The following is a 24,085-nucleotide window of genomic DNA, read 5'->3' on the forward strand; positions in this document are numbered from 1 at the left end:
GTTGTTACCCCAAAGGCAAACAATTATTATGTTTATAGAAGCAATTATTATGCTGTCTAGAGCCGCTGAAATGTTATTCATTCATCTCTTCAAATTAAAGACATCTTTTATAAAGATTTCTTTAATTTGAAACATAATTATTTTTTGACCCACGTATTTAATTTATCCATTAAATTAAATTAAATACGTGGGTCTGTTCATACCAGTCTGAATACTTCACAAGCTTTGGCCATATAACAGTTTCCCACAAAATGGGCATAAACTGTAATATTAATTGTATGTATTTTATATATATATATATATATATATATATATATATATATATATAGAGAGAGAGAGAGAGAGAGAGAGAGAGAGAGAGAGAGAGAGAGAGAGAGAGAGAGGGATTTATATAGATTTAATTCTATATATTTATATAGTTCTATTTTCATTTTGTATTAGTATTTACGAATAAATGTCTCATGTCTCACTGAAAAAAGGTTGTCCTTTTCAAAGATTCTTGCAAAAAAATCTCCAATTATGTGTTTTTTGTATTGTGGGAGTTCACTGACAACTGAATAAATGAATAATGCAAGTTTTTCCATTATCCATCCCTCCCACACAAGTCAGTATCAATGACCTGAAAGTGAGAAAATACACAATGAAAATGAAAATGAGAATTTTGTGAAGGTGCTGCTTTGTTTGGTTTTATATAACTATACAACAATTAAGACCTTAACTGAATGAAATTGTAGATCTAATACAGGTGTGTGACGCGATCGGTAATAATGTTTGAACACTGTTTTAAAAGTGTCTGTTAATGATAAAGAAATCGCATCGCTCTGATAATGGACAAATCATGTGACGTGGATGCTGACACACGTTCTTGTCCACTAGGTGACAGTGTCCCCTGCAGAACGGATGTAAACTACTCACTGTCGTCTTCAAGGTGGCTGTCAAATTTTAATTGAACAAATATTGTGTTTTTTTTTTCTTCTCATCATCTCGCTCTCACATTGAGAGTAAAAACTTCATGAAGACACTGACCGGGCAAATGTCCCTTTATGTTTCAAGGCACATGGAGCAAATCATAGCCTATTTCATGAGCACCACCAAGCTGAGTTCCTGACAAGAGTTACAATGTTTACAATGTTTTTGGGTGAAAATGATGTCGTAAAGCATTGATCAACTACAATTTCAGCAAATGCAGCCAATGATTTAAAGCCTGGACAAACATAACTGTGTTTCAACACAACTGCAGAGCCAGAGATGTTGCCAACCCAACATTTTGTTCTATGGCATATACAAAACAATCTTACTGACAATAACTGAGGATTTTATACTTCATGCATTATGTATATGACCCTTTAAAGATGCAGTGTGCAGGATTTGGTGTCATCTAGTGGTGGGGTTTGCAGACGGCAACCAACTGAAACTTCTCCCGCGTGCCAAGCAGGTAGGAAAATTAAGGTGGTCGACGTGAAAATTTGAAAATGGCCGTTGTTTGGTTTGGTCGTTCTGGGCTGTTGTAGAACATGGCGACCAGAAATGACTCATAATAAGGTAACAAAACCACAACGATTCTTATTTTCAGGTGAATGTACGATGAAGAAAACATACTTTTCTACATTTCTGCCAATAGATCCCCTTAAATGATACACTTTGTATACACATAAACAACATAAGCTTGTAAAAGTTTCTGACAAATTTAGTAATGGTAATAATTACAATACAGTGCATTTTGATGGTAAAAAACATCCCATTTAAGGCACTTCAAACCTACTTTTTATTCATAAGATATGTCACAATGTATATCAGAAATGTACAGTATTGATTTTAATGATAAGGCACCACTGTATAGGCTATAATATATGTCATAATTCTTTTTTCATATCACTGATGAAAACCTCATCAATGGCTTCACTATAGCACAACTCTTAAGTCACCTTTTGCTGCAGGTCATTTCCAACAATCAGCCCCAAAACAATGTTTTTCATCACCAACCAATGAGCCATGTGGATAAAAAGATGTAAACAAAAATAATCTCTGATCATAAATTTCTTGAATGTGACCTTTGACACGGCTTCAACACTGTGCTGATTGCTGCCGCTGCAGTTTGTGCCTTCTGTTCAATACTAGAGGCTCATGGGTAATTAGGGTCGTACTGAGGGCGTTTAGATCATGACCTCAACGCTTTTACTAGGAAATTTCTGGAGGGATTTTACATTCAACAATTTAGCACAAGACCAAGTACCAATACCCATACTATTTAGTATGTCAAAAAAAGATTTAAGCAGGCTATGGCCAAATAGAGTGCTGCAGAAATGAATTAAAAAATGATTCAGTATTTCATTACCATCATTTATGACCATAATGTTGAGAAATAAAATTCACAGAAATATAATAGAACAAAGCAACGAATAAATTAAATATGAAAATTTGAATAACTTTTCATATTACATTCAAATTTCAAACTCAAGTTGGCGGTGCGTTGGGGGACTTGGACTCAAGAGCACCTCTAAAACCCTGGCTACGGCCCTGAATGTCACATTATGGTGAAATATGTTTTTTGGGGCTGATTTTGGTCTTGATTTAAAGTGTCCCTTGGCCTTGTCACACTAAAAAGCTGCAATAAGACAAACATGTTGCAAGTTGCTCTGTAGTGCAGGTAGTTTATAAGAATTTGGTCAGAGTGAAGGAAAATTAGCTGATTCTTGTACCTGCCATTATGGTGGAAAGTCAAATTGAAGTGATATTTACAGCATAGTCACGAAGATAATTGAAATGCTTTACCGTTTGTTATCTGTCAAATTAGATGTAAACAACTTCCTGCTTCCTTGATGTCTATACGACAACAGAGTATTCATGGCACTTTGTCCTGCTGTCAAAAGAGCTTATCTATTGTCAGTGACCACGAATATACTAAGCTTAAGGTGGCCACAATGACAGCCATTTATAGAAAAAAACAAAAACAAAGAGTATGCACATTTAATAGTCCTAAAGCTGTTCATGTACAGCATGCTTGATAACAAGACCTTCACTTTCAGACGCAGGGTTACGGCAGTGTTGCTTTTGTCTTGTTCATGGCCGGTCATTGTCTTTGTCTGGGCACGCAGAGCAGAGAGTGAAGCTCTGTTGGTTGGTCGATAGCATCTGAATCAGGTGAAGATAAGGGAAACCGGACAGACCAGAAGAGTACATGCCAGAACTGCTTTCTAAGTCATGACAAAAGCGCTCTTGTTCCAACGTGAGGGCGAAAGAAAAATAAACATTTGAAAGGCTGCTGAGGTTCGTCTGTTGGTCATCCCGCTGCACATAATGGGCTCGGTATCATCTGCCTCTAAACATTCGGAGTTTGTGCTTGTCTGCCAGCTGCAGGGTGACATTATATTCGTGATCTCCATCGTGGACTCCTGTGTGACGGAAAGCTCCGGCCAAACTGTTCTCCTCCCAGTAGTGGTGCCAGTTTCCGTACTGGTCTGCACCGAATCCAAACACACTGACCTGGAGCAGAACGAGGAACAAAAAGCACTTTGTCAGAACAACGCACAAGATTATTTATTAGATTTTTGTTCTGTTCAGATTCCTTATTTTTCCAAACACATTGCAGTATTCTGAAAGTGTCATTCCACTTTACTGAAGAAGATTCAAGTAGCTTTTGTTTGTCAAAGTCGTGTTCGTAGAACAGTGGCTCTACTTACTTCGTCACATATGTGCACAGCCAGCATTAAGCTGAGGAAGCCGGTGGAGGGATATCGTCCGTGACCTTCAAGCCAAGACTCGTAGACATATTTGAAAAACGTTGGATTGTAAATCAACACCTGCAAAAAAAGTCATTTGGATTTTTAACCCGTTTGTCATTTAGTGAAACAGGAGAAAAAGAACAGGAGAAAGTACACAGAACCTTCTCTGACAGTACAAATATCTCAACCTAAAAAGTCCATTACAAGTAGAAGTCCTTACATTTTTTTGCTCTTATACAAGTACGAAAGTGTTACCTGCAAAATGTACTAAAGTAGCAAAGTAAAAATACTCATTATGCAGAAACACTAATTTTGGCTATTAATAATACTAAGGAGGCCTATACTAATACTAAACTTATTGGGAAATAATACTTAACATTGTCATTTGCACCCTATCGTTTAGTTGCACGGCACCAATCCTCTGTATGACTCACCTTATCTCTGTTTGCCTTTATCCTGGACAAAACAGTTGTATATGTGCTGTAACACAAATGAAAAAACAGGAACTTAAAATATGTGCTTTGAATTGTCTTGAAAATCCCTGAAATGTTGTTTTTGCTAAACAAAACTCTGCTCATATCTCTACAATCACTGTTATCACATCACAGTATGAGCAATGATGAATTTCATTTCATTTAAAAAGAAACGCCAAATGTCACCACGGTCGTGAGAGCATGAACTGCCGACGTGTTTGTTGTTCCAAGATGATGATGAAGCAGCAGTTACAACATGAAAAGGGGAGAGGCTCTTTGTGTCCACATTCATTTTGCATATGAAAATGTTCACAGGCAAAACTTTTGTCTATGCTGTTTTCATAGATAGAGAAGCTCAAACAAAGTAATCAATCAATGTAAATTCTCCACCACGCCTGTGTAGACTTTGTAGGAAACGCAAAAGGGAAGGCATACTAATGACTGCAATGAAAGGTCATAATTGCACTGTGAGATACAATCCAGGCAAATGTTTCCAATTAAAGTATGTTTTTATTTCTTTTCAGGGCTAATGCCATCGCATTAGTGTGTCTCATTAAAATTCAAAGATTATACAGACCGGTTGGAAATATGTGCTGTACTATATAGCAGTCCAACCAATTCCTCTACATTTTCTGTTGAATGAATATGAAAATGGCCTTGCGTGCGTCTGTGGCATTACACTGCACACTTCATTATACACTGTAATGTTTAAAAGTATATCCTTCAACACACACAGGCTTGGTATTTTTGCTCAGAGAAATGCTTCAATTCCAGGATTTCAGTCGCTCGGTTCTGTCAATTCATTGAGCCTCATTCTATTTAACAAGACTAGAAAATGTAACAAAATTATTCACAACACTCAGTTAAGATCTGCTGGGCTAATGCCGACATTACTGCCAGTGAAGAGGAATTTAATGATGCAGAATGATTGCTTTGGCAGAGTTGGACGGCGACTGAAACATTTGTTTGGATCTACTTGTCCTTCTACCGTCTAACATGTTTGCGTCTTAGAGTTTGGTTTGGCTGTGGCTTCTTTTTCATTTCTTGTTTTTTTTTTTATTAAGGATGTCCAGTAATGAAGCTAATGATTACGGGTCATTGAGAATGAAGCAGCTGAAGGTGAAATTTACTGGAAGATTAACACTGAGTGATTATCCATGTTATGGCAATCCAACAAATAGGACTACTGAGGGAGTGTTGTTGTGACAATCTGGTATTTGGAGAGATTAAATGGATTAGATTAGAGAGCGCAACACATGATGCATCGTAATGCGTTCAAGCCTCTTAAACTTCTAGGACAGTTATTGAACTCTGATTTAATTGAGAAATGGTGCGGTAAATGAAGCATGTATCTTTATATATTATTATTTTTTTTTTTCAATAATGACATTCTGGGATAAGTAATTATAGAAATTGAAATAAAAATTAGAGAGGATCTTGTTTTGGATCTGTGACTGGAAAGAAAAAAGAAAAATTCAACCATGGAATAAAAGATGTCTTAAAACATTGATATGAGTTTTGGACTTTAGGCATCATTTTATATTTTACTTCTTGCCTGCTTTTTTATCATAAAATATTGTTTTACATTTGTTTTTTTCAATAAGCACATCTATGTCACTTTTTAAAAAGTTTATTTTTGTTTTTAATGAGCTGTAAAACAAAATTGACACATTATGACCTAATAAAGTTAATACAATATGGCCAAAGTTGCTTTCTACACATTCAGCAGACACAGAGCGACATTAGAAACCATTTGGAGACAAGTTTGTGGACACCTGGCTAATGCAAGTCCAATATAAAGTTTTCTTTCAAGTTTGTTTCACCACCTAGTGGCTTACTTTGCCTGTCTTTAGTGTGGTGCAGGGAAGCTAGAGTACAGTGGGTATATCAGAGTTTCTTTCTGCTTAAAACAGCTGTTCATTGTGGCTTGAAATGAGGTTGATTAATCGTGGGCCATAAAACCAAAATAATGAGCCGAAAAACCCTAAAAAGCTCCGTAGGGCCGAGGGGAACTGCAGAATGGAGTGATAATTCTTTATGGATTCATCACCTTTCACATTACACAGTCATTTGATCCATTCTGCATATAAAAATATTGATTAGTGCAGCTTTAACATCCGATAAGTACTCTTACTATTTAATGGTGCCTGTGGTCAGAGCACTAATGATCCACTGCAGGTCCAGAGTCTTGAAGGGGATCAGCACCAGACTGGTGGTGTTGTCCAGGTCTATGGCACTTTCTGGATACATGACGTGATGGGTCGTTCGGGCGCCCACATCCTCTTCAAAACCAGTGGTGGGCGCTTGGTTCATTCTGCGGGGGACAAAGAAGCAGAGATTTAAAAAAATATATATACTCAATCTATTTTTAGCCTTTTTTCAGGGTAGCACAAATTTAGGTTTATTTCACCCTCATGTTACAAAGATGGGAAACATTTGGCTTATTGTTGTACTAATCCATATGGCACAGAAAACATGCAAAACCAGCTGTGAACACAAATTTGAGAGAAAGAAATATGTAAATACGAAAAGCACAATGTGTCCCCCTTCAACATGTTTTTGGACATCCAAACAGCAATTCAGAACAATCCAGTGTCCATTTAGAGCTCAACAATTACCGCTTGGCAAGCTAGGCAGGGCGTCTCTATTATTATGTCCAACAATACACACTCTGGAGCAGTAATTGGCGGCAACATACAGCGGTTTGACAGTGGCAGTTGGTGTCGGTCAGTGGAAGGAAGTGACACAGAGATAGGGAAATCAAGAAACGGACCCCCCCATGTCTGTTTTGGCACTCCAGTCTGAGCAATAGCACACTGCTCATTACTGATTGAGATGACAGATATATAACATTTTCAGTCTGAGCCTGTCGAGACTCACAAACAACCTCCTGCAAGAGGAACTTTGTGTCTGGGCTATCTCACTGCTTGCATGAGACTTCCTTATTTTTTGGGCTATTTCATGTTGCAACGTGTACGATATAAAATGACGAATAGGATGTCACCTCTTGGGGTTAAGAATGGCTATGACACTTGCTCATTTGGATAGAAAACTGAAACTAAAAGACAAGTTAAATCAAGGTGAAATGAGATTTAAATGGATTTGGTTTTGGAGGAAATGGGTTGCCTTTTTGTGCTTGATCCTTATGCTGAAAAACTTGATGCAGCTCTTACGCCATATGTTAAACCACTTAGTGACATCAAATAATAATATTAAAAGGTATGGTTTGTTATGTTTCTAAATGTGTCGTCAATTTGCAACACCCTCAATCCTTGGACTGGGTTTGGATAAGAAAAGACTCCATATAACACTTATATTTTATCAAGTGCTTATTTAACCCTTCTTTTTTTTTTAAACCTGTAAACACAACCCATTAGCAAGGTGATCCAACAGAAAAACGTGAAATGACCACGACATCTTAACAGCACATTACGTGTCGGTGTCACATAAGGTGTAAAATGACTTGCTGTCACCACGGAAAACAGACTAAAGTTAGGTTTGGGCAACAAAATAGCAATATTAATATTTCTGAGTATTTTAGGGCAATTTGACATCTTAAAAATCTACATTTGAGTAAATATTTTGCAGTCAAATCAAATTGTTTCCAGGACATTCAACTATCGTTCAATGATCGTTTGTTCATAAAGCTTTTAATTCTTGACTTCTTCCTTTTAGTGAACATTTAAAAGCAATACATAATCCATGAATAACAGATATGAGTTTACAGTTAATTACAGTTTCTCTGTCAACTATCCGAGAAAATAGGAGCAGGTTTTTCTCCTGCTACATGTTGCTTTATATAGATGAAAAAGTAAATGTATGGAAGAAGAGAAGTATCGGCAAGAGGTTTTATGGTGCAATATCTCAATAGAAAAGAACTGTTTTTGACAGAACTACATTGGTGGATTTCTCTCTAAATGGTAACTATAGCTTCTGGGAATTTAGGAATTGCACCCTAAATGGATCCCTGTCGTCCAGAGCAGATGAAAAAGGACGGCAGTGAGTGCAGAGGAACACCATGCCACATATCAAACAGCATAATGTGCAGAATTCATCACTTCTGCAGAACATTCTTTATTTGGATTCGCGTCAGCTGCCACTAGGGTAGCTACTATTTTTTTATTCCCACACATCACAAAACACAACATAAAAAACAAGACATTTAACACATATTAAAGTCTCGTTAAGAGCATGTTCAAAAGAAACAAAAGTTCAGTAAAATACTACACATCAGGACACATCAAATTGCATTCCATCGTAGTTCATCATTTACGTTGTTATTTCAGTCTTTTACTGCTGAGCGGTTATCAAGATGAGATAAACTGTGTCACTAGCACTCTAGAGGCAGGGGTAAGAAAAGAAAAAACATCTTCTAATGCTTGGTATTCCTCTACCATTTTCTTAACGATATTCAAAATATGTTTCTCGAATTGAAAGCTGCTCATCGAGGGTGACACCACACACGTGCTCGACTCAGTCTGCCGAGCCCTGAAGCCCCGCCCCCACTGTTGCACAGAGCGCCACCGCTTGTTTATTCAAAATATATTAATATTGAACACGTCGAATGTCCAAATTGCACCAACTTTGACAATGCATATCTTTTAAGTGTCCAGCAATTCACCCGCCACCTCTATCATCGAACAGCACAAAATTGTCATTCATTCAAAGTCTTCGGAGATTTCTTGAATATGTTTGCCATTTTTCATCTTACTCAGAAGCTCCCTTTGACATCTGTATGGAACTGCCTGGCCTTTGCCATTACTCACTGCTATAATAATGCAAGTCTGTAAGGGCACTCAAGAAGTTAACTCTGGTTGTTAAGTGGATTCAGTGAGCTGCTCCTTCACTTAATCTTGTGGGGGCGTGCGGTGTCAACTGCTCTAAGGCAGCGAATATTTCAGATTGGTCTAATCAATATTCAACTACTGCTGTAACTCGTCCCTGGCGCTGGAAATTTGTAAGCAGATGGACTTGAAACAAACGATGGCAGATGTATTGAGCGTTTGAAGAGCCCATCTCACCAACGAGATGGTTTGCTCATGGGCAGAAAACCAAGGCTTTTAGCCTGGAATTTACAAATAGCCAGAATGTGAGATGAAGAAGGATTTTAACATTAAGTGGAATGATTAGGATCAATATTTTGTGCATATCAAATACAAGCCTTATGTAAAGACTTTGATGTGGCTCTTTGTGATAATAGATGTGAAAAATCATAAAGGGTCTGTAGCACCTTTCCAGGGAAACCATGAAACCAGAGCAGATGGCTAATTGAAATTCAGAGTGAAGGTCTTTCTGCTGATGACAGATATCTTGACAAGTGATTTCATGCAGGTCTACAGGGAGGCTAAAAACATAAAGCGCTAGTACTATTTGCATCAATCAATTTCACTTGAGAGACTCTTAAAAGCTCAAATATAAAAGTCGGGTTGAAATGTGCAGAATTATACGGCATTGATTGATTGATTCATTAATTACATTTTTGTTGAAGCTTTTTTAGTGCAAACAGGTGCATTGTTTTGTCTCTATGTATTTTCAAGCACAGCTTGAACAGAAATATCCTTTAGAACATGGGTGAGCGAACAATACTCTGCATCAGACATGATCGACTCTACCGGAAAAAAAAAAACCTTCAGTGACTTCACTTCAGGTAAACGAAGAAAAATGTATTGATGAAACATCACGGAGCAAGAAAATGTAATTGTATATTTGATTCCACATAAATGAATCACTGCTCAGTCTAATATCATTCTTGTGTAACAGGCTGACGTGGGCCTAATTATGGGCTGCTGCTGTGATGTCTATGCAATTCTTGGTCGATTGCGCGGACATCTGGCTTCGCAGTGCTATTGTCATTTTACAGATAATATATAACAGTGTTCAAATTACAGAGGAGCCCTTAAGGAGGATCCGGGTTCCTCTGAAAACTACAAAAGTTTGTGTTTGGGGCCGTCTCAAAAAAGGGAAAAATTCTCAACCATTATCTCAAAGTGTAATAATAATCAAAAAGAGTAAAAATCAAAATCAAATTAAACTTAAATGTCTCATCAAGTAGTTTTAAATGCATGCTGCTACTGTGAGCACTAACTGATAACATTACTGCTCCCGAAAACAGCCACCAAAAACAACATTTTGAAGAGGAAAACCTCCTCCAATAACCATCACTATGTTAACATGCACACTCATATTCCACTATTATTCAGAATATGACCATATTCCACATTTTATACAGCATGTAAACATCATATTCCCTTTGGATATTCTGAATTATTGCTTATTTTAAATGGGGCGTTAGTTTGTACACAGTGCATTTGGAATATGCAAAAAAAAATTCACAGCACTATGTGACACACGGCCTCTTTCCTATAAACGACCAGCTCTGTGCGTTGTACACAAACCAACTAGCCAATAGTTTGTAAAGCTGAAGTAGAGAAACATGCTAAAAAATAATGCCCAAATTTCTGGTTGGAAGGAGAAACACACCTACTTTAAAGCATTATGAAGGACTTGGATATCAACAGGTTTTTGTATATGCGCAAATATCGCCATGTCGACCTTTTTACGAAGGTTGTTGAAGGAGTCAAAGAGGAAGGCTGTGTTAGCAGAGGAAAACTATGAAAAAACATATTTTGATAGCAAAGAAGCAAAAAGGCACAAGAGGCCTCTGTCCTTGAGTTTTTCCATAGTTTTAATGGATAAACAAGATGTAAGAGCATCGACTACTTTCAAACACAGCCGAGAATGGCAACAACAACAACAACAACAACTTCAACTCTTCATCTCTAAAAGTCCTTAATCAGACTATGGCTGAAATATCAGACAGTGCAGTCTTCTCTCTGGAAAAGTCTCATCTGTTTTTCTTCTTCTTGAAAAGGTGAAAAAAAGCAAGACTGTGATGCTGATACATGATTAATGGCATCTTTAATGTCAAGACATTGTGTCTCCCAGCAGGCTATTGGACATTATTTGTATAATTATTATTTCATTTATCCTGAAATTGCTCAAAGCTGAACCCATGCTTCAAGGTGACGCCAGATCACGCGGCATGTAACAGCAATCTAACACTTTAAAGGTCAGTAATATTTCAGGACTGTTTCATTTCTTCACATTCTCACTTGTTCGCTGCTCTCTTGTGTAAGCCAGAGTGTGTGTGTGTGTGTGTGTGTGTGTGTGTGTGTGTGTGTGTGTGTGTGTGTGTGTGTGTGTGTGTGTGTGTACATTTTCAAAATGCCTATGCAGTTCCAGCTGACTAAAAATCATGATGAGGAAGGAACACAATGTACATTTTTTATCAGGTAGGTGAGGCAGCGGGGCCAGAATGAGGCAACAGATGAGATGAAGGCTCAGAGTCTCAGGTGGGATTTTAAAGCTCCGGGCTTTGTAATTAAAAGGTGAATTCTGAACTTGCAATGTGCCACTCAAGGTTGTTTTCAGAACAGTGTGTTACTCTGCCTGTTGACTTTCGATGGCTTGCAGCTGTCCTGAAACCACCGCTGACATTATCCGCTCGACTTCTAAGTGTGAACTGTTGAAATACCAGCAGCCTAGGTCTGCAGCCTTGTAGGTAAATATCAATTCTTGATAATGCAAATATAATAGTGAAGAGTTGGAGGAGTAAAACCAGGCAGCATCGTTCAGTTCTGAAAAATGAAGCCACTCTATGGCAGTCTAAGAGAAAATGAGCATCCTACTCTCTTGATTTATTACCTCAGTAAACATTGTAAACATGAGTTTATGGTCTCTGTTGCTGGTTACAAGTCTTATTTAATGCAGCATGATGTTCATTTAGTAAGTTATGGTCCCTTTTAAAATAAAAAAAGACGACAAAGTTAGGTACGCTTCAGGGTGGGGCTACCTTATGATTGCTACCATCCGTTGTCTTGGAGTTGTCTGTGTTTTCACCGGTACTTTAACCCTTTAATAGTGGGTTTTCCCTTCATGAAAGGTAATTGTAGCAATTTGGTGTCTATAAAATACCTTATTCAAAGTTGGGTTGGCCTTAACTCCAGCCTCTTGTGTCACACATGGTTGCAAAAAACAGGATGGCGACGGCGAAATTGCTGAATTCAACGCTTTCGAAACAGTTGTCTACAAAGCAATGAGGGGCATCTTATATATAGTCTATGAGTTAACCACATGCTGTTTCATCAAAAAAGGAATCCATGAATCCATGGGCTGCTAAGTAAGAGAGCCAACAACATCCCTGTCCTTTACTGACTACCTCATAATTAAACGCAAACGGCAAACCCTCACCATGGCTCGTTAAAGGAGCCCTCATTGTGCACGATGTGGACACACATAACGAGTGCTCAGGCTCGTTATCTTCTGCATCACACTCGCTAAGCCTTCACTTAACGAGGAGGACAGTGGTTGAGCACGCACACAGTTTTTCCTCTCCTCTTTGGTTTCATTTAAAATTATGAATGAATGAAAATTATGTTTGCAATTTGTCTAAACTGTAGGTTTTGTCTCACTTGCACCTATTAAGCTACATCTGTTAAGCTAAGATTTTTTTAAAGCCAATCAATCGTACAAGTTTTATTGAAATAGCACCTTTTAAACTTATCAAATGCAATTCAAGGTGCTTTACAAATGAGTGACGATATGAAGATGAAAATTGTAGAGAAGAGGAGGAGACTAATGCACAACAAATTAGGTTAGGAAAAATAAATAAATATAATACAAGACTGAATAAATGGATCATGTTAAAACAGTGAAAAAGTGAATGTAAAGTGAAATGAAATAAGAAATAAATTGAATGTATACATACTAAAACCATAGCATGAAAAAAAAAACACAAGACACTGTATAAAATTAGATGTAATAATTAGCAACAACAATAAAAATCATAAAATGATAAACTCCAGAGGATGTGATGGGCCTCACTGGTTCATAAACTAAAAGCATTTATTGTGCAAGGCCATGTAGTGCCTTATAAACTAATAAAATAACTTGAAAAACGAACAGGTAACCGGTGTAAAGATTTTACAGTAGGCATAATACGTGCTCTCCTTTTGGTTTTAGGTAACACTCGGGCAGCAGAATTTTCAATTGATTTTAGATGGTTTAGAAAGGACGAATGAATGCCAAATCCGAACAAAAGCTATACGACTCAGCTTGATTAAATTTTTCTTTAGCAAATAGTTCACTTTTGAAATGTTGCGCTTTCAAAAACAGTCAAAGCAGTCATAATTAGTAATGCCAGCGTGCCTTTTAACAACTTTCAAATGCTTATTCAGATTGTTCCTAGTAAAGACAACATAAAGCAGGTTGAAGAAAGGCTCAGTTATCTCGTCCTTTTCAGAATCACACATCTAACAAAGCCCTTTTCCACTGCAAACCTTCTGCTCGCAGCGACTGTCACTCTCTATCATGTGGAGTGAATACACACAATTTCATACTGGGAGTAATATCACAGCAACTATAAAATCAAAACTTATGGCAGAGGTAAATATAACTGGACTCCTGATAACCCTTGGCATCCAGCTTGTCACATTGGAAACAGCTGAAAATAATCATGGCTACTTTAATTTCCTGCAGAAGGAATAATTCACAGTCATTAATGTCAAGGTTTTATTCTTGTTTCACTGTTTGTGGTTTGAAAAAAAATCCAATCAAACACATTTTTTTCCACACATAACACTCTGTGCCCCAACCCTTTAACAATAAGAAGAAATAAAAATGACCTTCAAATAAGAAGCCAAGGTACATTCTCGACATTAGACTACACAAATAGCATACAAATAAAATGTAATTTGAATTCATGTCACAAAATGGGCATTTGATGGATGCTCTCAAGTTGCTAACATTGCCCTGGTGACACTCGTTCGTAGCGTGGGTAGCCCAAGTGGCAATCAAGCCCCTGGACTCAATTTGTTATTTGTGTCACAATAACAAATAGGTTCGCCGAGCAAAGGACAGGATTGATTGCGGAGTGGATTGAAAAAACACACGAAAACAAAGTCTTAATTGGAAATTTCAGTAATGATGAATCTTTGGATGAAAGCCCTGTTGCAGTTGAGCTATAATCATAAAAAAAAAACAACGAGGAGGAATAATGCAAAAACAAGCTTTACGGCACTGATAACCAACACAAATTGCAGCTTTTTGTGTCCTCAGTCAGGGGTTGTTGACGGGTAAGAGGCCCTTGTGAGGAGTGTTCTGGTCATCTGTGGGCCCTCAGGTGGGGAAAATGAAAGAGTTAATTTGCTGGACCTTGTCGATTGGTTTGAAGAACACGATTACCGGTTACGAGGCAAATTCAGAAGCCAGCTAAAGCTAGAAAGCTCACGTATTAGTTGTGTGAAAATCCCAGGTTTAAGAGCCAATTTCAAACAGGGATCTTTGCGTCACAAATATGATGTGCCTGCTGGCTCTAAGATCCATCTTAATGAAGTTATTTGCAAGGGCTTACATCATAGCATAGAATATAAGCTTGGCTGATCCTCCATTCAACAGAGTAAATATGAATGACGAGACAATCACACAACAGAGACAGCCTTCTCCTGCCACAGAGCAAACAGAGGCACTGAGAGAATGTGATCATAAGATCAGATACTCTGTGATCAAAGGAGATGTGAGTGATTATACAATATATGAATGCTTATTTGTCTGGATTTTGGAAAAACCAGCATTTCATAAAAAAATGTAATCTGGACAGAGAGCTGAACCTTGAGTTCAGCTCTCTGTCCAGATTACATTTTTGTTGCCCAAGTTTTCGTGAAATATGTATTCACCTTTAGCGTTCCACTGCTTGTTGCGTTGTAGCTAGGGTAACCTTTTTGGCTCAGCACTATGGCTTCCAACCAAGCATGACTCCAAATGAGAGGATCTGGCTGGAATAAACAAAAAACGAGAGCCGCATATTTCCACTATGCTCCTGCAGGAAACTATTGTGCTAATGGCAAAGAATAACTCTTGTCTCCTGCCATCCGATAATTGAATTGGTAGACAATGGCGTGCTGCTGTCTCGGCGGGGGCTGGTGAAGAAGATAAGTGCAGTAATGTGGCTTCATACAAAGGAAACATGTCACAGCAAGGTCCACAAGGACACGCTGTGATGAATTAAGAGCCATGCAAGAATGCTGCGTTGAATTTGCTTTTCGAATATTTAAGTGGCGTTCAGGTTACCCTCTTGATAAGATTTTCGTGTCAGCCACATCATCATGAAGCTTATTTGACATCAATCTTAACAGAATCTTCTGTCACTCAGAAAAGCGTTTAGGCTATAGTGACACGCTAAGCTCCCACGCCTTGGTCCCTCAGATTCAAACTACTGTATCTGGTGTCAAACCTGCCACCTAATTTTAATGTTTTAACACTCCCTCCCCCATTGTGTCCGACAAAATGTGAAATTCTGTTACTGTGCTCTTTAACGTCACCCTAGTTACCTTTAAAATTCCAACAACACAACTTTCTGCAAACAATCCCACAATGCATTTACAGTTGTGCAACGCAAGCTTTAAGTAGGTGTCTAAAATTACTGCTCACTATAGAGTGATTTAATGAGTTTCTGTTCAATACGTTCTCACTCCCAACTTGTCAAATACGATGGTAAGAGGTTGTACATCTCAAACTATGACACTCTAGCTACCCCTCTAGGGTCAGCTTTCCATGTGGCAATTTCCGCTAGTAACATGCATACACTTTCTTTTCAAAATAAAATAACATTTAATGAACCTGGCTAGGTTTAGGCAATAAAACTACTCGGTTGGGTTAAGGAAAAGATTGTGGTTTGGGTAAAAAAAAAAAGAGTATGTAAAGTAGCCTAATGGGACTAGATGTGTGTTTTCAAACACACATCTAGTCTTTTTGTTACTAGTTTTAGTCCAGACAACAACTGAAAACATTCTAGTCTATTTTTGCTCAGTTACCATGGTTACAGGTATTGTTATGTATCATGAGATGTTACTAGTGTGATGGGTCAAGCATACAAATCATCTTGGGAAGAAGAAATGATTTGGGTGGTGGAGGATGTTTTTACTAATGTGTGATTCCACGTAACTTTAACGTGAATTGATAAAAAATTGAATACATTTCATCCTAATTCACGTCATCAAAGGTCACTTTTTACTCCGTTGATCTCATTTTCATTGTGAAAAATAAGTGTGTCAATACATTTTTTCCATTATTGTTTTCCTAAAAGAAAGTAACAGTTTTTACATCATCAAAATGCACTTTTATTATTATTATTTTATATGACACTTTAGGGTGCACACAAGCACTGACATACTTATTCTCTTTGTTGTTTTTGTCTTTTCCATTTTGTTGCATCATTTAATCAGGTCTAATTTGTTTCTGCTGTGATATTTAGCATATATTTACACACAATCATTTATTGAGCCCCTCAGCTTGATGTTGCATTTTTTTTGCAAGGCCAGTTTTCTTTGTTGTTTAGTGGAGATAAGGAAGAAAAATTTGGCCCTGTGTCCGAGCTACTGGAGAGATGAGGTGTGAATCCACTATCTCCCTGTCTTGAACTCCTTAAAGTTAGTGTATGTTTTGTCACATTTAGTAGATAAAAGCATCAGTGTCTAAAACATACTTTTTATCTGCAATCAAACAAGAAATGGTTATGTTGTGTACTTTTAAGTTTTCTAACGATAAAATGTCCAAAGAATGCATCGACTTATCGTGAGTAAGTCTTAGAAGAACAAAAGCATAATTCAAATCTAATTTATGATGACTCTTTTATTAGTGCTTCAAACAACATTGAAACATCATTATGAAAAATCCATCAGGCTTATTTTTGTCAGGCGGATGAAAAGGCTTTTTTATGATTCAAAAATCTATTTCACCACCGCAATCTGCAGAGCAAACAAGAGGCTTTAGCCGATAGGCCGATGCCATTTAATATTCATAATGGTCTAAAAAGGAGGCTTTAGAGGATCTGGGTGAAATGCATTGTGGATAACTGAAAGGCATTGGTTTTCAGTCTCTGTCCACACTCACCAGACTGTGTTCCCATGTCATTTCTAAACTGATAGCTTATCACTGACATTGATTTAATAAATTATTATTTTCTGTTGCTGACGATAAGTATCTTCTATAACCGTTTGCATCATCCATTCTGTGCAGAAATAATGTTAGGAGACTGCTTTATATTTTATTTACTTGTAGTATACGCCAGCAGACTGAAACGTTGTCCAAAATTGTTATATAATATTTGAAGAACAACACCAATCCTCTCTTTAGGAATTTGCATATTCCACCCCTGCAGATCAGTATTTATTCAGACTAAACCTGCAAAAAAAGACAGCCAAGACTCGAAAAATCTGGGACTTGGAGATATTGGATCAAAGTATGAGCGAGAATGCTTGTTTACACTTTGACGTCCAAATTAGCTTAATTTTAATCGTAAAGCCAACAATTCTAATCAGCAGTAGAGAGCACAACCACAAATCCCTCCAGAAAATCTCCTTGTCGTGTTTTCCATCTTTTCCAATGCATTCTTTGCAGAGTTGCAATTGATGTAACAGATTACATGGAGCTACAAACTCCTCTCTTGTTCCCTGTCTGGCCTAAGGCACCGAATAAACAATTGAATACTCAAACTCGGTTGTTTTTATCGGTTTCTTTGTCAAGATCATTTTTCAAAAAAAAATTATCGAGCCCCGAACAAGGATGTGTGAATGTCTGAGCTAATGCTGGGAAGCGGCAGAAATCAATGTGAGAGAGCGGCGAGGTAGCTACACAGTGAGCAAAATGAAAGATGTCTGTCTGCCACTCAATTAACTGGTCAGAAAACTAAACTAAAAATTGCCGAATGCATGTAATATGATGTAAACGTTGCAGCTGATTTGATCACATATTTTTTCAAGAACCGATCAGTGCTGCAGGAGATGGAGAAAATAAAAGCTCCTAAAACTTCCAAGTTAAAGCTTATGAGTGAAGAATGAGTCCGGTCAGTTAAAGCTCAGTATCAGATTGCTTGATGGTTAAGATGCATATACTGTGATAACAGTGTCCTGGGGACATTGTTTCATGTCATTCCCAATCTCTCTCTATTGATTGTTTAAGTAAATAAAGCAAACATTTCTCTGTCCTAAATGTTAATGTAAAAAAAAAAATCTCACAATTTTGAGATAGTAAACTGAATATCATTGGGTTATGGTTTGTTTATACATCTTACATTGGATTGACCTAATGATTAATTAAAATGATCTCATCAGCATGATCAATCAATAATGAAAATATATATATATTATAAACCCCAGGGTTACAAGTTCTCAATATGCAATTCAGAGCATATCTCTTGCCTCCACACGGATCTCAACATGGCAGCGGCTGAGTCAGCGTTAAGCAGCTAGCGGTGCTATGAGCGCAGTTGTTTCCTGAATCCATGTTATTGTCCAACTGTGTTTTTTTTTGTAAAAAAGTGAGTGATGTTGTAAATGTGGTTTAAAGCCTTCTGCACACTTAATTTGAATACTTCAATATCACAATGACCCTTAAAAACAAAACAAAAAAACAGCAGAGGAAACTTCAAGGTCCTTAAAAAGGTAGCTACAGCCCTAAATGAGGAAGTATTATAGATAATTCGGGTGCACTCTTTCAGTTTAACCTCCAAACAAAGTTGTGCAGTGACAAACTCCCGGAGTAGACTGGACATAAGGAACACACTTCGGGTGTCATTGTCTCCCATTACCCCCAGATGGGACTCAGGGCTCCCACTGATTCAGCGTTATGGTCAGTTGTATTTTTTATGCATTTTATATTTGTTTTCATGCCGGTCGTGTAATTTTATTTCGTCGTGTTTATCCGCCATGGCTTGAAGGCTGGTCCGTGAAAATATTGTCTTTCATGAAAGCAAAAAAGGTTGGGGACCGCTGGTGTAGATAACCCGGCTAAATTATTGGTTTATTCACATCCTGTTTATGAGCCCTACTTAACTTGTTTGAGCTCGTTGTAACAAAAGACCTCAGCATTTACTTTGGTGGGAACGATGGTCATCATTGCTGACAGACATTAAGCCAAAATAAGACCAAAGATGTAAGAAAAACACTTAAAAGGACAAATCATGTCATAGTCAAAGGTTTGCGACTGCAATATTCTCAAAATCCCACCCGAGACCGAAGTGTTAACTGACCTTATGATGAAATCACAGGAGTCGATGATGCCACCGTACCGGGCCCCCTTCAGGTTCCCAGAGTTCCCCACCACGGCGCAGGTCCTGCAGCGCTTGGGGCTGGCGTCCATGTACAGCACCTCGTCTGGGATTACTTGGAACAGCTCCTCCACAACTTCAGTGAAGTTGGCCGGCCGCTTCTCTGACTGCAACCACTGGTGACACAGCAGAGACAGACCTCAGAGAGAGACAGAGAGAGAGAGAGAGAGAACCAGGGCTCCGGGGCCACTTTAAGTTGAAGTGATTGAACAAGGGCAGCAGAGCCCGAGACACCGAGCACATTTCTGAAATAACCTCAGGGGCGGCTTAGCTCCGTCTGCGGGGGCTCTTTTGGCTTGGCCTTCTTCTGGTGGCTTTGAACTCGGAGAGACAGAAAATAAATGCAGGAATGTGTGTGCACTGTAGACTGTTATGTGTATTGTGGCTGTGGCAGCTGGAAACACTGAACGGTTACAGAATGTTCTGAAATCTCTCGAGTTTTAATGCAGCGTTTTAGTGACTCATGCTTTAAGTTAAGTATGACAGTGAAGGGTTTTCTACCTGGATACGTTTTTTTTTTCATTCTATTTGGCATTAATTATGTGCAATAATATATAATTTATTGAAAAACAAGATTACACAACACATTTTCTGTCTAATTCGAAAACTCTCCTCTACGGAAATTACATTTAGCCATGTAGCATGTAAGCTTCGACATTCCCATTGGAGGAAAGAGCCCGGGTACACCTGGAGGTCATGCCCTTGCCTTGCAGCAGTGCAGCCCGAACCATCTGGCCGGGCTACCGTTGATATGTGGCACTTGCCTCATCAAGCTCTCGGTGAGAAGCATTTCCTAAAATGAGTAGTGACAGGAGGCAACCTTGCAGTAATTTTTCTATTCTTGCCTCTAATTGGACATGGTGTGAGGTGAATGTGGGAATGCCTAAAGCACTGGATGCCTTCCAGACAAAGGTAGAATAATTGTGTGACATAAATCTTAAGAATAGGCTTTTGTTAATTAACGGAGTTGTTCTGTAATAATGATGTGCCGACAGAAAGTACAGTATAAAGATAGAATTAAATTAAGGGTAGTACGTAATAAGTTATATAGCTGACGGGAATTCAATTTACAAGAACAGTAGATTTAAACAAGGAAGCTTCCATAAAACACTTTAACAGTTTATGTATCTAATATGTCTGCATTCATTTTTATGTTGGGTCTGTTTTATGTTTTAATGATTGGCCAAATGTAGGTGGCATTACATCCATAAATATATTTCCAGTGGAGCGTTTGATTAGTAATGTTTAAACAGTAAATAACAAGTGTTTTTGTGTCAGTCACTGTGAATCCAACGGTTTGTCCCTCGAGCAGCTATTTAACACTGACACTCATCATCACACTGGTGACCAAATCCATCATGAAAGAAGAAGAGATAACAATTCCTCCACTGACTGCAGTGTCAGGCAGTAGTGGACCAATACAAACTGGATTAGAGTTTCTAGATGGAACTGGATTTATATTTTTCTTACTTCGATAACTGGAGAAAAAAAAGGGCTGAAAATGCATCAAAATATGAACTGTTATACTAGTTAAAATGTAGCATTTTTTATTTGCTTAATCTATACAATATTTAGTCTTGTTGTCACTATGAGTTTGACAACGCAACCAGCTGACTCCAGGAAGTCACTGTGTCTGGACAATAAAAATCCTGTAGAACCAGAACTTGTCTTCTTACACTTTTCACGTATGCATTAAACACACACAAGGTTAATTAGGCAGCTTTAGACATGCTGATGAGTGTATTTTCTTACTTTTGGACAGGTCTTTATGCTAATATAGGCTAATCCCATGCTGGATTTATAATTCCATATTGAGCCTAAATGCATAAAGGCCTTCACACAACGGGTGCTTGATGAATTAACAACACAAAACTTTGAAATACTCGCCTAAGATTCTTCGCATCAAAACTATTCATACCAGGCGTCAACCTCCAGGTCTGAAGAGGGAAGCCAATGTGGAAGTGTCTAAAACTTGCATTCTTTCTATGAGTCATCAGGGGGCGACTCCTCTTGTTACAAAAATAAGTCAGATTGTATAGAAGTCTATGAGAAAATGAACCAACTTCAAAGTTGATTTATTCCCTCAGTAAACATTGTAAACATGAGTTTATGGTCTCAATCACTAGTTTTAAAGTCTTCTTCAATATAGCATGATGTTCAGTAAATTATGGTCCATTTAGAGTAATATAGAGAGTCATAATATGGTCACTCCTGTTCACTGGTTGTAGAAAACTACTGTAGGCTATTTTATTGAGTTCCGTTTTAGTTTGGAGTATATTTGAGTCCCCTTTGATAAGCAGTTATGCAGTGTAGGCTATATGTCTCGGGCTTTTATTCAGAAAGGTAAGAATGGAAGGAGGGGATCTTGTCTGCACTGGTCTTGTCAAGGTTGAAAGAGTAATAACGTTTGTTGTCTCTGTTTGGTCTACAGAGCTTCTGTGATGTTGTAAACTAAAGTGTACACTTCGAGTATTTCCATTCTGCAAAATGTGATTGATTGATGCCTTTAATTGCAGTGCAAAAGCTCAGAAATATCAACCTTGTTCCAATAAAAAAAAGGCACTTTTTCAATGTGTAATACTCTGTGTGAAAGTACCCATCACAATAACAACAGCTCAAATAATCGTATGAAAAAAATAAATCCCCGGATGCCTAACTAAGTGCAATAATGTATATCTTCTCACACTGATATAGATAGGTGACTAAACTCTAATCAGATGTATTTTTCCTGGTATATGACAAGTATTTTCCATAACCATAGTATAATGCAATATCAAGCAGTCATGTTAAACCCAGAGGTTGTTGTAAAACACGTCCTTTCCTATTTTTTGGTGGCTGTAGAAAAGCATTACAAGAAATATTGGTGAGCCAAGTGGAGAAGTTGGTGCAGCAAATAAAAGTAGAGCGCTTTATGTGTAGTTGAACTTGAGGAACGATAGGAAATGGTTATGGTATCACCTAAAACATATACACCTGTGCCTCAAGTTATGATGGAACATATCTGTGTTCGTCTATAGATGTGGGAAGAGATGGTGAGAGTAAACAGCAATTTCCATTTCCACCATCTCACTTGGTAAATGAGAACAAATTGTGCGTGGGAGTCTGCTTCACAACTTGATCCTGGTGAAGATCCTTTGGATTTGAAACAATCAATGTGGCAAAAACCAAAACACTTCTTGGGAGCATTACAGCAGCATGTGATCTCTGTTCTTTATTCATTATTCTTTTCAGCACCTCGTCTGCTCTCAGAAGCTGAATGTGCATGTTATTTTCTTTTAATCCTCTGTAGGATAGCAACCCAAATCTCCCCGAACACATCCCCTGAGTCTTACCTGCCACCATTTAAAGGTTTCATCAGAGAGGATGCTGTTCTCCCTGGTCATCAGAGGGTGGGCGGACTGATTGAAGCGCTCTGCAAACCAGGGGTCGTCTTCTGCCTCCGTCATGCACTGCTGGCAGGCACATGGTCCTTTGGAGAAAAAGTTATCCGACAGGCGAAAAGCGTGCTTGAAGAAGTAGAGCGAGGGGTCCCTGAAAGTGAAGCTGAACAGGAATGTTGCAAATGTAATGACGCAAAACAGCAGAGCAAAAGTCCTGATTTTCCTCCGCTTGAGGAGAGACATGTCGTCACAGTCAGAATCAGTTGGCCGGGCTCAAATATATCACTGCTGTCCAATGAGCATACCCTGTTCTTGTTATCCAGATAAAACACAGGATCCGGTTCATGAATGTCCTCAATAAAAACTCATCGATGTGGTTTCTTTGCAAAAAAACAAAAGGAAGGTAAATCCACTGATTCTGTCAGCCTGATGGCTCCTTGTTAATCACATTCAGCCCCTTTTACTGACTGCCCGGATGTTGACTCGGTGAGGTGAGTGACTGTTGTGTCATCCATTCTGTAATGATCGACCTATAAGGCAGATGAAAGGAAGTTTATGTGACACAAAAGCTGGGAGAAACAGGGTCAAACAGTTTGTTCGGCTCTAAAACGGTTTAATTTAGAAAAAGGGAGTGTAAACTCTAACACTTTTCTTGTAATTTCACAGTACTAGCAGCTCCAAGATTCCACGTCTGCCTTACGTAACATCACACTGCTATTTTCTGCGCATCACTACGGACTGAGTTACTTTTAGTGCTTTGATTATTGTTCTTTTTTTGTTCAAGCGAAATTACACAGGACGTGTAGAGTTCTCTCTGCTCTTAAAATGACAAATCAAACTCCAACATATGTCTGGATTGATTGTGGAAATGATTGCAGTTGTCCTGGAAAAACAGCCCTCCAATCCCGCTGTAAAGGACGTGTCAATAACTAGAAACAGTGTTTAACTCAGAGTCCAAATGCAATAATCATTGACAAACTGGGGTAACAATGAGTCATTGATCGAGGGTCAAACTCACAAATTCCAATACATTCTAATAAGTGTACATTAAAGAAACAGTTACCACTTTGAATGCATCCCATTAAAATGTAAAAACTGGGAATTTTAAAAGGTGTTTTATTCATTTATTTAGCCTTTTGTCTGTGGAACTTGCAAAAAGCATTCATTCTACCTCTCTAGCAGCACACATTGCACTCAACATCAATATTTTTGCTGTTTAACCTCAGCTCAGTTAACCTCTATGGAGGTTAACTGAGCTGGGATTTTTTGAACATTTTAATGATTAACTGCAAGATGCATCCATCAGGTGTACTCTGGAGTGAGAAAAAAAAAAAGGTTTTAATCAAA

The 24,085-nt window shown here is 38.1% G+C and overlaps 1 protein-coding gene across 1 annotated transcript; it reads right to left on the reverse strand.

Moving 5' to 3' along the window:
• Positions 1-374: 374 nt before the first annotated feature.
• Positions 375-23,206, reverse strand: LOC129097127 (CMP-N-acetylneuraminate-beta-galactosamide-alpha-2,3-sialyltransferase 1-like). The gene is made up of 6 exons (XM_054605861.1): positions 22,691-23,206; positions 19,281-19,474; positions 6,330-6,509; positions 4,157-4,202; positions 3,681-3,800; positions 375-3,483 (listed from the first exon to the last, which is right to left on the reverse strand). Exons 1-6 carry the CDS (start codon positions 22,979-22,981, stop codon positions 3,310-3,312), a joined length of 1,005 nt encoding a protein of 334 aa, XP_054461836.1. The 5' UTR covers positions 22,982-23,206; the 3' UTR covers positions 375-3,309.
• Positions 23,207-24,085: the final 879 nt, after the last annotated feature.

The sequence above is a fragment of the Anoplopoma fimbria genome, chromosome 10 (assembly GCF_027596085.1).
Source record: "Anoplopoma fimbria isolate UVic2021 breed Golden Eagle Sablefish chromosome 10, Afim_UVic_2022, whole genome shotgun sequence".
Classification (NCBI taxonomy): Eukaryota; Metazoa; Chordata; class Actinopteri; order Perciformes; family Anoplopomatidae; genus Anoplopoma; species Anoplopoma fimbria.

What these genes read in the sequence shown, in the direction of transcription:
- LOC129097127 (XM_054605861.1), bottom strand. Translation starts at nt 22,981, where the DNA reads ATGTCTCTCCTCAAGCGGAGGAAAATCAGGACTTTTGCTCTGCTGTTT. An exon ending in AAACCTTTAAATGGTGGCAG is followed by an intron (nt 19,475 to 22,690) that starts GTAAGACTCAGG and finishes CTGTGTCACCAG; the next exon opens with TGGTTGCAGTCAGAGAAGCG. An exon ending in ACCACAGGCACCATTAAATA is followed by an intron (nt 4,203 to 6,329) that starts GTAAGAGTACTT and finishes TTTGTGTTACAG; the next exon opens with CACATATACAACTGTTTTGT.